Consider the following 14377-nt stretch of genomic DNA (forward strand, 5'->3'; position numbering starts at 1 on the left):
GGAGTTTTGCTCAAGTTGAGAGCTCGCGCGTATGCCAGCCGTGGTATATCGCCAATATACCACGGTTCTTCTCGCGTCTCGACCAATCAGATCGCTGTATCTGCACAATCAATATACTGGTATGATATAATTTGGAATATATCATGTCGACTGTTGCCAAATTATACACAATTACCTTACATGGAACTATACAGTATTATATTGTACATTTTTCTAAAAAGAATGGATAAATGGTGACTCGGAAGAGTTGAAAAGCATGTAACTAACAATGATGCATAGTTCAGCGTTGGACAGTTAGAGATGATGGATCTTACGAGTGGTGTAAGCAGTGTCAAACTGATAAGAGCAACAGCAAAAGTCTGCGGTAATATTCCTCCATTAAAACTCAATTACTTAAAACTCAATTACTTTCATCACAATCGTCATCATAGAGAGCATTTCTCCGTCACTTATTTAACTTGACTACATCCATAAACGTTTGCAATTATCTTTATTTCATCCTATCCTTTCTTGACTTCAGGTTCCGATACGCACTTGTCCTTAAAGCAGTCATGGTGTTTGTAATTAATACTTACATGTAGTCTACCTAAATGGGTCCAGAAGTGCATTGTACTTTTCCAGAAATGGATTATTATCTTTCAAAACATTGGATATCTCTAGCAAAAGCTTTGCTTTGCTTCAAGTTGACACGGGAACTCCTTGTAATCCGTCTAGGTGTTGCAGTTAAATTACAACCATATGCTTTTCAAAATACTGATAAGAACAAGCAGTAAAATCGATGTGGCACAACACTAAATCGTTGTCGTCAACATTTTTAATTACATGCCAGACTTTATGACATGACACTGAAAGGTGTAATTGTCAGCTAGGCGGTAATAGAGGAATCAACTCCGTCTACAAACAATGAAACGTTGTCAAGTAGAAGGTCTAACGTAGTCAAAACTACACCATCAAATCGACAAACACTCTGGCACCGGCGTCTGACTTCCTGCTAGACAATGTTTCAACTTTTGCAGACGGAGTTAATTCCTCTACTACCGCCTAGCTGATAATTGCAAATGACAATGTAATATGATAGTCTTTTTTCATAAAATTTAATTAATAATTGTTTACCATATCGATTTTAATGTTGTGCCATATCGATTTTACTGTTGTTCTTATCCGTTTTTCTATTCACAAAAATGCATTATTGGTTTTAAAGAGCCCATCTAGAGAATCTAATCTACCTCGGCCTAATGTATTTATTACATACAGTGTAAATTAAATCTGTAAGTGTACAACGTACGCACTGTCGGCGTCTTCCCTTTGAGGGCGTAGTAAATGCATGTAATGTTGAGTTTCGATGTCGTTTTCATAGAGTCTATGAGTTTCACCCACTCTATTGTCAGTGTTCTCGTTCCTCAAACTCATGTATCTATCTTCATCAAGGTCAGTATCTGAACTTTCGGTGACGCAAGCGCCGGATACTTGACCTTTCGTCAGATCTAAAGTATAATAAGGCCTGAGTTCAGAGAAAGCCAGGGTCTCGTAGGACGGCTCCTGTGAGGTCTGGTGTTCTCCGGCACAGGCAATATTCATTCCATGGTTTTCATATACGTCGCTTCCTGCTCGGCTCCTACTCCTTTCACTCGAGTTGCCACACGTTCTCAAAATTGATCTGCAGTAAATACACAGGGCTAAACGTATTAAAGCAATTGCAGATAACATCTCGATTTTGCCATTTTTCATATAGCACATTGTAAAATCTAGGTCGACCGCAAATTTACACATGGTCACATGTTATCGGGACTTGTTATACAAACTCTTATATGTTATGTACGTACGAACACAGACGAAATACTTGGGAAAAGTCAGTTTGGTCGTTATCTCTGTCTGACGGTGCTTCACATTCTGTTATCAACTGAAGTGTCATCAACTCCAAAACTAAAGAGCAGGAAAAAGCGATGCATTTTTGAAAGTAACACCTAACCAGCAAACCTGGCATGTCTACATATGATAACAATAAATTCTGCTGTATGGTATTTCATTAGCTTGGATTTCGCAAACCGACGCAATTTTCAGCCATACAGGAATACTCCTCAGTCAAATCTTTCAGGCAGACCTTTCATGAAACCTTGAGAAAGCTCTAACTTGTTCAAACAAATTGAAAGTGCATTAACACCACAACCGCAGTTATTTTGTTTTAAGATTATGCTTCCAGTATAAAATATAGATAATGAATCTGTATATGGAATATTTCCTACTCGTACCTTCGTCTTAATTGCACGATAACGATCACAATGGTCAAAACTATTACTATCACAGCAATGGTAACCAATAAATCTGCAAAACAAGAAAAGTAAAGTTGATATTAGCATGAGGGGACTGCAAATCAGCATTCATTGGTCGATTTTCACTTTGTGTGCTATTTCAAAGAATTTCCAACACTTGTACAAAAGAAAGAACCGTTCCGGTAATACGAATGATCGTAGATAAGCATCATATTATTATTGACTGAAATACTCACATAGCCATACATCACCTCCAGAGTCACTTTCTGAAGAAAATAATAAACGAGTCATTAAAATATACACTGTCATTTTTCATAAATTGTAATGTTATTTTCGTGACTGCGACCCACAGGAAACCCGGCCAACTCCAAAAATCTTGTGAAAGTGGTTTGTCAGATCACAATGAAGTGTCTTCGAAACTCGTTTTTAGGTATACTTTGCATATGTTTCCCTCCGTCGGTCAAATAATCCCATGAACTGAGTGTTAACAATAGTGTCTTACCAGTCGGTACACATCTTGGCATTTCACTCCATTCCCCGTCAGTCTGACACACGATTGATGTCACGTTTGTCTCATAATCATACCCTTCATGACAATCGTAGCTCACCACGTCATCGTAAAGATAAGAGTCACCATACTTATCGCCATTCTCTACGTCATCAGGTTCACCACAGTGAACCACTGATACACAAAATGACATGAATAAAAGTATATGCAAATGTTACTTCTACTTACATAGTGCACACCCTTTGGACAACGGCTGCTGTTACCGTACCTTAGATTATCTAGCACTTCACTGGTTTTGTAAAAATGAACCTCTAGACTCTTAAATGTACAGTTATAGTTTGATCACTGCCAGGGATACCATTTACGTATACAGGCTGTTAATCCAATCTATTAAAGTCCATGTAAATCATTTTTATGTTACTCCAAGAAAGTTATGATTTAAAGATATTTAGGCATCAACATGATTCAAAGCGCTTTTTAAATATATTAAGTATGATGTATAAATACTTCCCTCCTACATGTATTTGATTGAAGCAAAATGAGCAAGATCATGTGTATGTGATATGATAATGGCTTTTTAGGGACTAAAAAATTAACATATAGAGTTTTCACTTTTTTACATTTTGAAGTAAAAAATACATTTAGCAACTAACTAGCTGTATATAATTTTCAAAAGGATATGACATCTCGTCTATAAAAAGTTGCTTGGAAAATAAAAGGCGAAGAATCCACGTCTACTACTATTTGGTCCATTAATAATTACCTTCAAACATAAAACAGTACGTCCCTGTCCTGGTGTTGTCTTCTACACCAGAATAAAGAATGACAAAACTTATATTACTGCATGTTTCTAAAATTTGTAGATCCTCTTCTGATTGGTATCCGGCAAGAAGACTTCCTTCTTGATCATAGACAGACACGTTGTCTCCTGTTCTCAACTTCAATTCTGTAAATTGGACATTCATGATGGTACCTTGTGGCGTCGATAACTTCGTCGTATATACGACATTCATGGGATAAGGCAGTGGATACAAGGGTGAGCACACAGTACCGTTGTAACCTGAGACTGCTTCCATGGTCGACATCAATTGTGCTGTAAAAACGTATCAGGTATGAAACACAATTTTGTTTGCCTTGACTATAGACAGATATCAAATTCAAATTTAAACATGATACCTATTTTTTGCAATGCGACGAGATAGATATCCTTACAGCAATTAGATGTTGTATGAAAGGATTTGCGATTCTTAAATTTCAATGTCGTAAGTACAATCTGAAGAAAATGTGTTAGTTGCCAAGTGAAATATTTAACAGACTCATTACTTCTATCAGAAATCTTAATAGGTCATCGAAAATTAGCATTTTTCCCTCCAACATTTTACATATCTTAACTCTCACACCCGCTTAGGAATACCATTTCAATGCAACTATATAACGAACAGAATTGCCTCTTGTCAACGCGAACACTCAGTCAGGAAAGTATCACATTGGTAGGTACAAAGGTATGGACTGGCGCTGCGCTTGCCCAACTATCAAAATCTTCTATTAATTTGTATGCAAAGTATAGGCAAAATATGGACGAAATTAGGTGTTATGTTATGGTAGTAGTTGATAACAAACCTTGGAAGTGAAGTTCAAATCTTCCATACCCTTCAGAACTTGTCGTAGTTGTGTGAAGTTCTATCACCATTTTGTTTCCAGTTGTATTAAACTGCTCGCCGTGACCCTCAAGGCCTCGATACACACGAAACGGTTCTTCGCTGTCACTGTCCAATATAAAGACAGTATCGAAGGTGTAGAGCGCAAAATCCACAAACGTGCCAGTGATAAACGTTCCATTTGGAGAGTAGATGTTCCAGGTGTAGATGGTATCGTCATTTGGGTACGATCTCAATGGATGTCCCGGGGAGTAAACATAACCTGTCTGTCCAAAAACATCACCACCTGTCCCACCGATAGCTGAAAGAGAATTTAAAAACATAGTCTCTCAAAATTTATCTGCAGTTTGTTTCAATGATATTGACGGAATGGTTAGAGAAGAAACAGCTGGTGTAAAATGCAGCCATAGACACTGATATATCCTACATTTAATATTAAACGGTCAGTATGCCCCTAATCCAGGCCTTTCTAAAGAAAGAGATAGTGACTGATATCTATCATTGATTTAATCCTACCTTGTAACCTTAAGAAAAATCCGTAGGATTCTGTTCCATTCTGGTCGGGAAAATTGAAAGATTTCAACTGGATCCACATTGTGTTGGATTCTGAGTCATCATTTACAGTTCCCGGAGGATCGACATTGGTATATCGTCCAATGTCAGGTTCCCCATTGCTTACATCATTTCCTATTTCCACTGAATCCGCAGAATTTCTTAGTTCAAACCATTCAAAGGTAGAAGAGAAAACTGTTCCTTGGTAGGCACCTATTGTCCATGTACACTCTCCACTTTCCAGGTAAGAATCCGGGTAGAAGGGTGAAGAGACACTTCCTTCTTTAATTTTCAAGTCGCCACCACATGCTGAATAGACAATATATTGACTGATGTTAACAAGTATTATAAAGTGATATTAGAATTGTCTCTTTTCTGTGAAATATACCACTCAATTTTCCTTGTAAAAATACCTTGCCTTCGAAGTCCATGTCCATTTAATATACAGGTATTATTTTATAGGACACATTGCGGGTATATGACGAAGTGTGACGATTTGGAGGACATTATTGGTACCAAGCTGATCACCTTTGACATTTTTGGAAGATAATTATGCAAGCGTAAGGCTGTAGGCAGCTCTAAATAATTACAATGCAGCTATTACATGAGGCCTTTATATTCAAAATTGACAATACGTAATTAAACTGTACACTTTGGGAAAAGAGAGAATGCATAAAGAAATAGAAAACCTGCATCGAATAGAAACTTTCCTCTTTCATGTTGTATTTGATATCACGGTCACGAGCACCGTCACAGAAACGAGTTAATTGCATTACTTTAAACAGTCAGATATGCGTCAACAAGCAAAAAGTAAAACTCACAGTCAAACAGCAGATCAAAGTATACTTGCTCATCGACAATCGTTGGAGAAACTAAACGGATCCACATGGCATTAGATGAAGCATATCCGATACCCATCGGCATTTCTGATAAAGAGCAATCCCAGTGTGTATAGTTTCCTATCAGGGGATCATCAGCACTCTTGCCATCCCGGACCTCTATATAACTCATTGCGTAGCTTCCATTGTCCCTGTCTACGATCAAGTTACAGCCTAGCAGTTTGGCCGTCACCTTCGACTTCTCCAAGGTGTAGATTGTCCATATACATTGGTCTGTATCTAGACCTGGTGATCCAGTAAATTCGATGATACCCTTTTCCGCATGTATGTCACAGCCACACGTTACTTGTTCTTATAAAATGAAGAAGGTGTTATTAACGCAAAATTAGAATACAAAGTAAAAGCATTGATTGGCATCAAACAGAATCGATAATACTACACAATAAAAATAAGGTAGCGAACGACAATTATGAAGAAGGGTCTCACAGTAGCAATTACTCAATGGCAGTCATTAAAGGTGTTATCTTGGACATCAAACACGATTAGTACAGCCATGGAGTGAACAAAGGCTCTTAGCAGAAGTAGTAGTGATACCAGCACGCTAAACAAGATATGATTAATAGTTTCAAAGCCAATATTTCAACTCGGACAGAGAAAGTTTTTTAAAACGATCGCATATCATGTGTGTTCAATGCTCAATATTTGGATACAACAAATTAACCTTACAACCTGTTTAGTGAATCGATATTACTATGCATTTTAATTATACATGTTTCATCAATTTGTATATGAGAGAAAAACACAATACTTATCAGATAAATAACTATCGACTCATTTAAAGTTTTACATACTGACAAACAAAGCTTCAATAAACTTCCTTTATTGAGATTTTGGATAAAAGGTCATTATTTTGCTATGTAGTGCCATCATTTTACGCAGAAAGATTGTAGTTTACGAATTATTAACTTTATAATGCCTCGAATGGTATTCACTAATCACTATGTATTAGTAATACGCACTATTGTCTTTTATAAAATTTACACAAACATTAAGTTTTATCAGAGACTAATAATTAAATGAGATGCCCCTCTCTCTGATCACAATTTTGTGGGTTGATTCTAAACCCATAAGCTAACACTTACACTAATTAGAATCAGCATTTAACATACCTTAAATTGTAGTTCGAAGAATACGCGGTCATCGGTGATCATTGGAGATACTAGATGAACCCACATAGCTTTTGACGAAGCATGTCTGATGGCTATTGGCATTTCAGATAAAGAGCAATCCCAGTGGGTATAATTTCCTATGAGTGGATCACCACTGTTCTCTCCGTCTCGGATCTCAATGTAACTCATTTCAAAGCTATCTTTGGCTGTGTCAAAATCTAAATTACAGTATAAAAGCTTGGCTGTCAACAGGGACTTTTGTGGCGGGTAAATTGTCCATGTACAATCATCTGCGTCTAGTCCCGGAGATCCATTAAATTCAAGTCCATGTATTCCATTTTCGATATACATTCCTCCTCCACACACGACTTTTGGCTTCACTGCAAAATCAGATAAAGAATCGTGTATTTAGTTAATAATGGGCATGGATTACATCGGATTACTCAGGGACTAGTTATATACTCGACTCTCTCTCTCATCATAAACCCGTTAAATTTAGGATTTGTGAAGTATGTCAATGTAATTTATTACCAATAAATATGTTTGTGCACATTTTAACTGCTTGTTTTTGCTCATTTCAATGTCTTGTTGTAGCTAATACCCGTGTTGCTCATTATCAAGACGTATCTAGCTGTGGTATTCGCTGCGGACATAAATACTAAACATTAAAGCCCTAATAGCTGCGAATGTATTATTTTCTTCAAATAAGACCCATTAAAGACTGAAAATGTGTATAACTCTGTCATAGGTGTCGAAAGTGGCATGTAAATGCATACGTTTTAACGCAATTTTAGATTTTACGCCATTAAAAAACACTAATTATGTGACAATAAAAATAAAGATTACAACAGCAAAATGTTGGCCATCGTGTGTTGTACATTAGAGTGCAGCTGATTTCAATTTCATGTTTGTTTCTTTTATAGTCACGATGTGTACGTTCAGGAAATACTGCATTTTTGTACTTTTCTGTGGGGCGCCATTTTATTAGTGCGGCACCCGTTTATTACACCCGTTGCCACTTTAAGACCACTTGATGCAGTCGGAAATTCTGTTTGTATAAAGTTAAAACCAGCTCTATCTGGGGTTGTAAATGGGAGTTTACAATTGGCACCCTGTACTCAAGATTGAGATACAATGTAACATTACCATGTACAAGTCTTGTTCAGACTACTTTGTGTGAAAATCAGTGCAGCTGATTCAATTTCCTCAGACACACTGTCTGCACGGGACACATGAGTTTGCCTGATGCTATAATAGCAGTGATCTCATAAAATTGTATTGCCGCAATAAACTAATAATCGCCTAGAGGCTTTAATGAATGGAAATGGTATCTTGTGTCTCAAAGGGTGCCAATCATTAGCTCTCATTGACAACCCTTGGCAGGGTTTGTTTTGTCTTGATACGAGCAGAATTTCTGACTGTATCAACTAGGCTTCATCAACAGTAAAGTGGCCATAGGTGTATTTAACCTGTTAAAACGCCTAGGCATGGTTCAAATCAGCGAGCAGTGACACTCAATCTATACATGTCCTTACGTTAGCGCATTTACACGAATATAAAATCATCAACACACTACATAAAATTCGCGCTATTAGGACTTTAATGTCATGCGATACAGAACGCCAGGACAAGGATCGTCATGACTGTGTCTTCCCATATTTTTACCATCACGAACTCGCCAGTTTACTGATATCTTTCTTACATGGTACACACTCGATTGAATTCATTCAATATTGGTCATTGAAGTCGATATTTGTGGACGCCGTTACCTCTTCCAATCCGAATATGTACTAAAATTTACAGAAATTGTCGTGGTTTCGTGATCTAGTCCACATACATTGTAATGCCGCGCACACGTGTCTGTGGAGAGCCAGATCATTTCCCTGGTTTGGAGAAATTGGCTGATACATCTGGTCATCAAAATCTAATTCCCCAAAATGCATGCTTTGCAAAGGTGCATCTGTAATTACAATTTTCAAATATAACATTACTTACCTTCACTGACGGACAGAGCTAAATACAAGCAGACCATAGCCAATATTAATTCCCACTCTGTCATCTTGTCAAGATTGGCATACACCACAAGGTCAATGGAGAAAGATCACAATTTCGTCCATCGATGGTGACAATATTTCCTGGTCCAAAGGCCGTGAGGAATAATTATTGTTTAATCCGTATACACTTCTCAGACAATAACCTAATTAGGTCACCAAACCTTGTAAGAACATGCGCTGAGTCGCATTTGGTTCGCCATAACTCAAACATAAAACGGCAATTTAAAATAGAATACTGTATACTTTAATGTCACACCTTGTTTATTGTTTGTTTGTTTGATTTACACACCCAGCACAAAAGTAGGTGCCAGCTACAGTGAAACTGAGCTATGCGCAACTCAGAGATTAAGATCAAGCAATGTATTCAAGATATATCGGCACAATTGATTCAGATCATAACGATGGACACTTAACAGGTTTTGATCTTATGAACCCGAGCATGTGATCCATGTCATTGAACTTAGTTGTGGTGTGTATAACATGCGGACAGCGGTTTTCATGTTATATGTTTGTGAAAGAATAATTTTACAGGTAATTCTTGTTGACCGTTGCCCTTTAAAAATCACAGTGAAGAAAAGCAGTGTCAGATATTGACTTAGTCATCGTTCAAGAATGCGTAATTGGTATAGCGAATAACATAGCTTCTGATATAGCCGTCCCTGCATGGTACTTTATCGACCTGACTTTTGACCACACGTTGTAAAAATATTTTCTTCACCGGTACAATGTCGACCAGGAGGGCTACACAACTTAGACAGGGAATGTAAAGCCTAACATAAAGCGAACCAAATACTCCAGACTTCATTAAGCACACACATATGATCACAGCATTTCAACTGTTTAGTGAATGACTCATGTTGACAAAAAATCAAGCAACCATTGTCTATAACTACAGCTGTGGTTTGCTTTGAAGCATTGGCATTAGACGAACTAGACATATTGTCTAAATCGAGGTGTTCCCAACACTGTGGGGTACAATTAACAGATGAAATGGTAACATGAGAGGATCATAAAGGAATCAACTCTGCAAAAGTTGAAATATTGTCTAGCAGACGGTCAGACGTAGTCAAAACAACACCACCACATATGTCCAAGCACTGTTCAAGTCTTATCACTTGCTTTCAGGTGTAGTTGTTTTGACTACATCTGACCTGCTGCATAGTTGATTTCTTTGCGGTCGACTAGAATTACTGCTCAGCTGATAATTACACCTGACAGTGTTGGCAACACCTCAATTAAGACAATATGTCTACTTCGCGTAAAGGCAATGCTTTAAAGCAAACCACTGTATGTTCCATGCACAAATAATGAAGTTGAGAAAGCGCAATCATTAATTGAAACGTGAGCACACAGTCCCCCGGTGATAAAGCTACTGTGGTTAGCACAATTGCAACATTAAGAGTTCCTAAACAACACATCTTGCTGACAATTCTGCTTGACAAGCAGGATTGTGTGCCAATGGTTTGAACGCACTTGGCGTTAAATCTTGATCTTGGAGGGGTCTACAATTAAAGCATTCACATTGGTCAGATAATACTCAATCAAAAGAAGTGCTCTTCTAAAATAATTTGGTGAGAAGTTAATCAGATGAATAAGCAGTCTCATGTAAGTTCGAAATATCGTAGATGGCACAGGTCTACAATTGTTAAATTTCAACCACATAGGTAGGTACAGTGACACAGCACACGGTGCCTAAGCAAAGTAACAAAGTAATTTGTCATGAAAATAATCCTTGTCCACATAGGCATACCATTGAACTGCCTTGTAGCTGTTATTTGAACAGCTTTTGCGTACCTGAGTCACCGGACATCTGCGATAACATCATTGCGATAAGAGTTGACAAAAACAGAAACCCGCTAAGAGACTTCGAGTTTGGGTTTTGACTGTAGATTTAATCAGCATATTGGTAAAAAAATTAAGCAAAAATATCATATAAAATATTGGTTAAAATATCATTGAATTAACATAATGGTGAAAAGTGCGCCTTCAACACTACAGTAATTTTTATTATGTTTCTAAGAATGCTGGTGTCGGCTATACGACCGTATGAGTCATTCATATCTACTACTTATCAACCACACATATGACACTAAGCATTGACAATATAATAAATCCCTGTTGAAAAGAAGAAGAAAGTTTTACATGTTATACTCTGTAGTGAACGAATGTCTTGTTTCATCCTGCTACGCTTTAACATTGAGCCAAATAACATGGAACGTAATGAGGAAATAGAAAAGAAACGAAAATAGCCATACCTATTCCTGAATAATATGTAAATGCTAAAGTCCGAGTACTGTTGAAAATTTTCAGTCAAGCTTGAATAAATAAAATACAACCTATAAACGTTGTAAATTAACTCTAATGAACTCTTCTTTTCCTTTAAATTATGAGAATTATGCGATTTTGTGACTGGACCTGCAGACACTTTGATCAATAAGTAGTTTCTTATTTGGTATTTGGATAAACTATACCGTATGAACACTATTCTGTTTACAGCGACCCCCTGTATATATATATTGTTTTCTCATATATGATTTGTTCAATGATGAGGTCTCTGGGACACTTGTTTTGTTGCAAATTTTGTAATCCGCTGCGTACTGCTGTAGGCTAGCTGGTGTGGCGTGCTGTCATTTATTATGATACTCAGCTTGTAATTTGTATGTGTCAATTGTTGACAGGTCAGGGTGCTCGTGGCGTTGAAGCCAGCCTTCCGGCCAGCCTTCCACCAAACAGATGTACTGTTAATAGTCAAAAGACACCGGCGATCATGTGCGATCAAAGTCCTGTCAACATCGACTCAGGTTTAACATGTTATACTCATGATAACTGACCCGTTGCGGTAGAGTTTGTGTTCTGCCTGGCGGAAACTTGAATTGTGATTGTCAGTTCCAATTTTCGTAACTAATTGTTGTGTAGCAAAGTTGTGGTCTAAAACTAGACCACGTTGGTCATACATAACCATGGAAACAAACTGACCTTTGGCATTGGGTCAAATATAGCAAGCGTGTTAACATGTAAATGGATCAGTAAAACTACTGTTACAGTGTTACAGAATAAGAATTGTCTGTATACATAACATTATAGTTTCATGATAAACAATTTTGAGCGTAAATAACAATTTGAAATTAACAGCAAGAATATAAGAAGTAACAAAAGTGTCCCCATTGTATATGACGAAAGGATTTTATGCAGGTGCTACACTTACATGTAAATATCCTCCATTTTGAATGAGAAGTATAATTGTCGACTTTGGATTCGGATTCACACCAGCATCACGATCTTCAATTTACAACAATTGTTCCCGTTCTGTATCGCATGACATTAATAATATTTTAAAATTGTTATCAGCATATTATTTTCTCTATGTGGTTTTCAATGTATTGCAGTTGTTTCTACACAAGTGGGGAATTTTCATTCCTCTTAGCACAAAATGTACGAGATATACGTGTATACTTTAAATTGAATAATATCATGCAATCCACGGTTTGCCGTGAGACTTGCTTATAAATTTATACTTAATTTGTTTCAGCATTTACATCGATCTTGTGTATGTCTATAAGACAAATGACAGACTTCTTTCAGCTTGTGTATATCAGTTCACAAAAAGCAAATGCAGTTGCCTATCAGATTCCGAAATTAAAAATCAAAATATGGGGCTTATACGTCCTAAAGAACCCGTGTACGCAGACGGCAGAAAGCGCACTGTGTTGGATTAGAGTTTTAAACTGTGATTTGGATCCATGTCGACCGGCGAACAAACAAGCTGTAAATATTAAGGTAGCTTCGGTTGTGTTACCTCGTAGGCGTTTCACTGAATAAATTGTCGGATGACACAGGTTGACAATTAAAATGGGAAATATGGCCAACAAGCACAATACGTCCTGGTTTTCGTAGTTTTCATTACATTCATACTTATTCTAACGCTTTTAATTTACTCTATCGATAATTTCTGAGCTCTGATGTTCTATTTTTCCAATACATGTAGGTACCGAAGATAAAACCCTGCTAAGCCTACCAGGTGTTATGGTGTCATGTTTATAATCACGAAAGCAAGTAAGGTCATTCGTACAGTGTGTGCCAGTCACTAGTATATTGGTAATTTGTGTAATTTCTCATTACTTTGTAGGGGTGCCTGTCATATCATTCAAGAAGTATATAAATTAAAAGAATTGTTCAACAAAACAAAACATCGAGAATACATCAAAATGTCATATGGTTTAGATTAATATTTTCGTCCGACTCAATCAAGTCCATATACAACGTTATCTATGAAACCCGTGTCATGGTCATCCTTGTCTATGGTAGAGTAATAAACATCATCCTCATAGCAAACCTTGGGATCGTCCGGATTTTCATCTTCCGTGAATTCGTATAGAATGTTGTCAGTGAATCTTGAGGGAGATCCACCATCACCATCCTCGTAAATGTCGTTGTCAACAAAACCTTCCGCTTGTAGGGAAGTAGGCGGTACATTATCCAGTCCAGAGTCGTGATTCTCTTCGTATAGAATGTTATCGGTAAAGCTGACCTCTGATTGAGGTGGTGGGTTGTCGGTACTCTCATAAACGTCATTGTCCACAAACCCTATCTGTGGCACTTTGACCCCAGGTAGTCTGGTATCACCGAGATTATCGTAGTCGTGCTGGAAATTACCGTTGACGACGCCATTTTGGTGTGGAAATTCCGGATTGTGTTGCTTTGCAAATTGTTTTTGTCCATGTTCCCCATGTTGGCGCCACTCGTTTACAACACCTGTCGAGTCGGATGCATTTGCTCGCTGCTCATCCGCTTCGTCGTAGAAATTAAAACCTCCTGTTCTGTCAGCCATGTCGGCACTTTGATAGAATGCGTTCTCCTTCATGTTAGAGAAGTTATTTTCTGTTGTTTGATTTGCCTTCTTTTCAGCCAATGCCTTCTCCGGCTGGTAGTTTACGCCTGGTATACGTTCCTGTTTAGCCACAAGCTTGTCGTCCCCTGACTCATAGATGTCGTTAAATACAAATCTAGTCGCACGGTCGTCATCATTTGTTGTTACATCACCATTACTGTTTGACTTAACTCCAAACATGGAACCATTCATTGCACTACCATGGGGTTGTGCATTAAAATTCGGATTGTCAGAGGGATGTCTGTTGTTTTTAGTGTTGTTTAGATCGTCGCTTCCATCGCCGGGGTCATTAGCACTCTGGCTTATGACACTCAGCTCATGTTGAAGTTTGTGTTGGTGACTTTTACCATTGGAAAGAGATTTGGATTTTGAAAACCTTAGGAGAGACAAAGGATATCGAAATAATGAAAAACGGCATACCTTTATTGATAATAAATCA

The 14377-nt window shown here is 37.6% G+C and overlaps 1 protein-coding gene across 1 annotated transcript; it reads right to left on the minus strand.

Moving 5' to 3' along the window:
- Positions 1-1210: 1210 nt before the first annotated feature.
- LOC139144450 (cubilin-like) lies at positions 1211-9055 on the minus strand. Its single transcript, XM_070715150.1, has 10 exons — positions 8992-9055; positions 7149-7376; positions 5810-6178; positions 4953-5297; positions 4399-4737; positions 3542-3871; positions 2773-2952; positions 2507-2536; positions 2250-2322; positions 1211-1657 (listed from the first exon to the last, which is right to left on the minus strand). The coding sequence occupies exons 1-10, from the start codon at positions 9053-9055 to the stop codon at positions 1261-1263; spliced, it is 2355 nt and encodes a 784-aa protein (XP_070571251.1). The 3' UTR covers positions 1211-1260.
- Between the last annotated feature and the right edge of the window lie 5322 nt (positions 9056-14377).

Source organism: Ptychodera flava, chromosome 11, assembly GCF_041260155.1.
Source record: "Ptychodera flava strain L36383 chromosome 11, AS_Pfla_20210202, whole genome shotgun sequence".
Classification (NCBI taxonomy): Eukaryota; Metazoa; Hemichordata; class Enteropneusta; family Ptychoderidae; genus Ptychodera; species Ptychodera flava.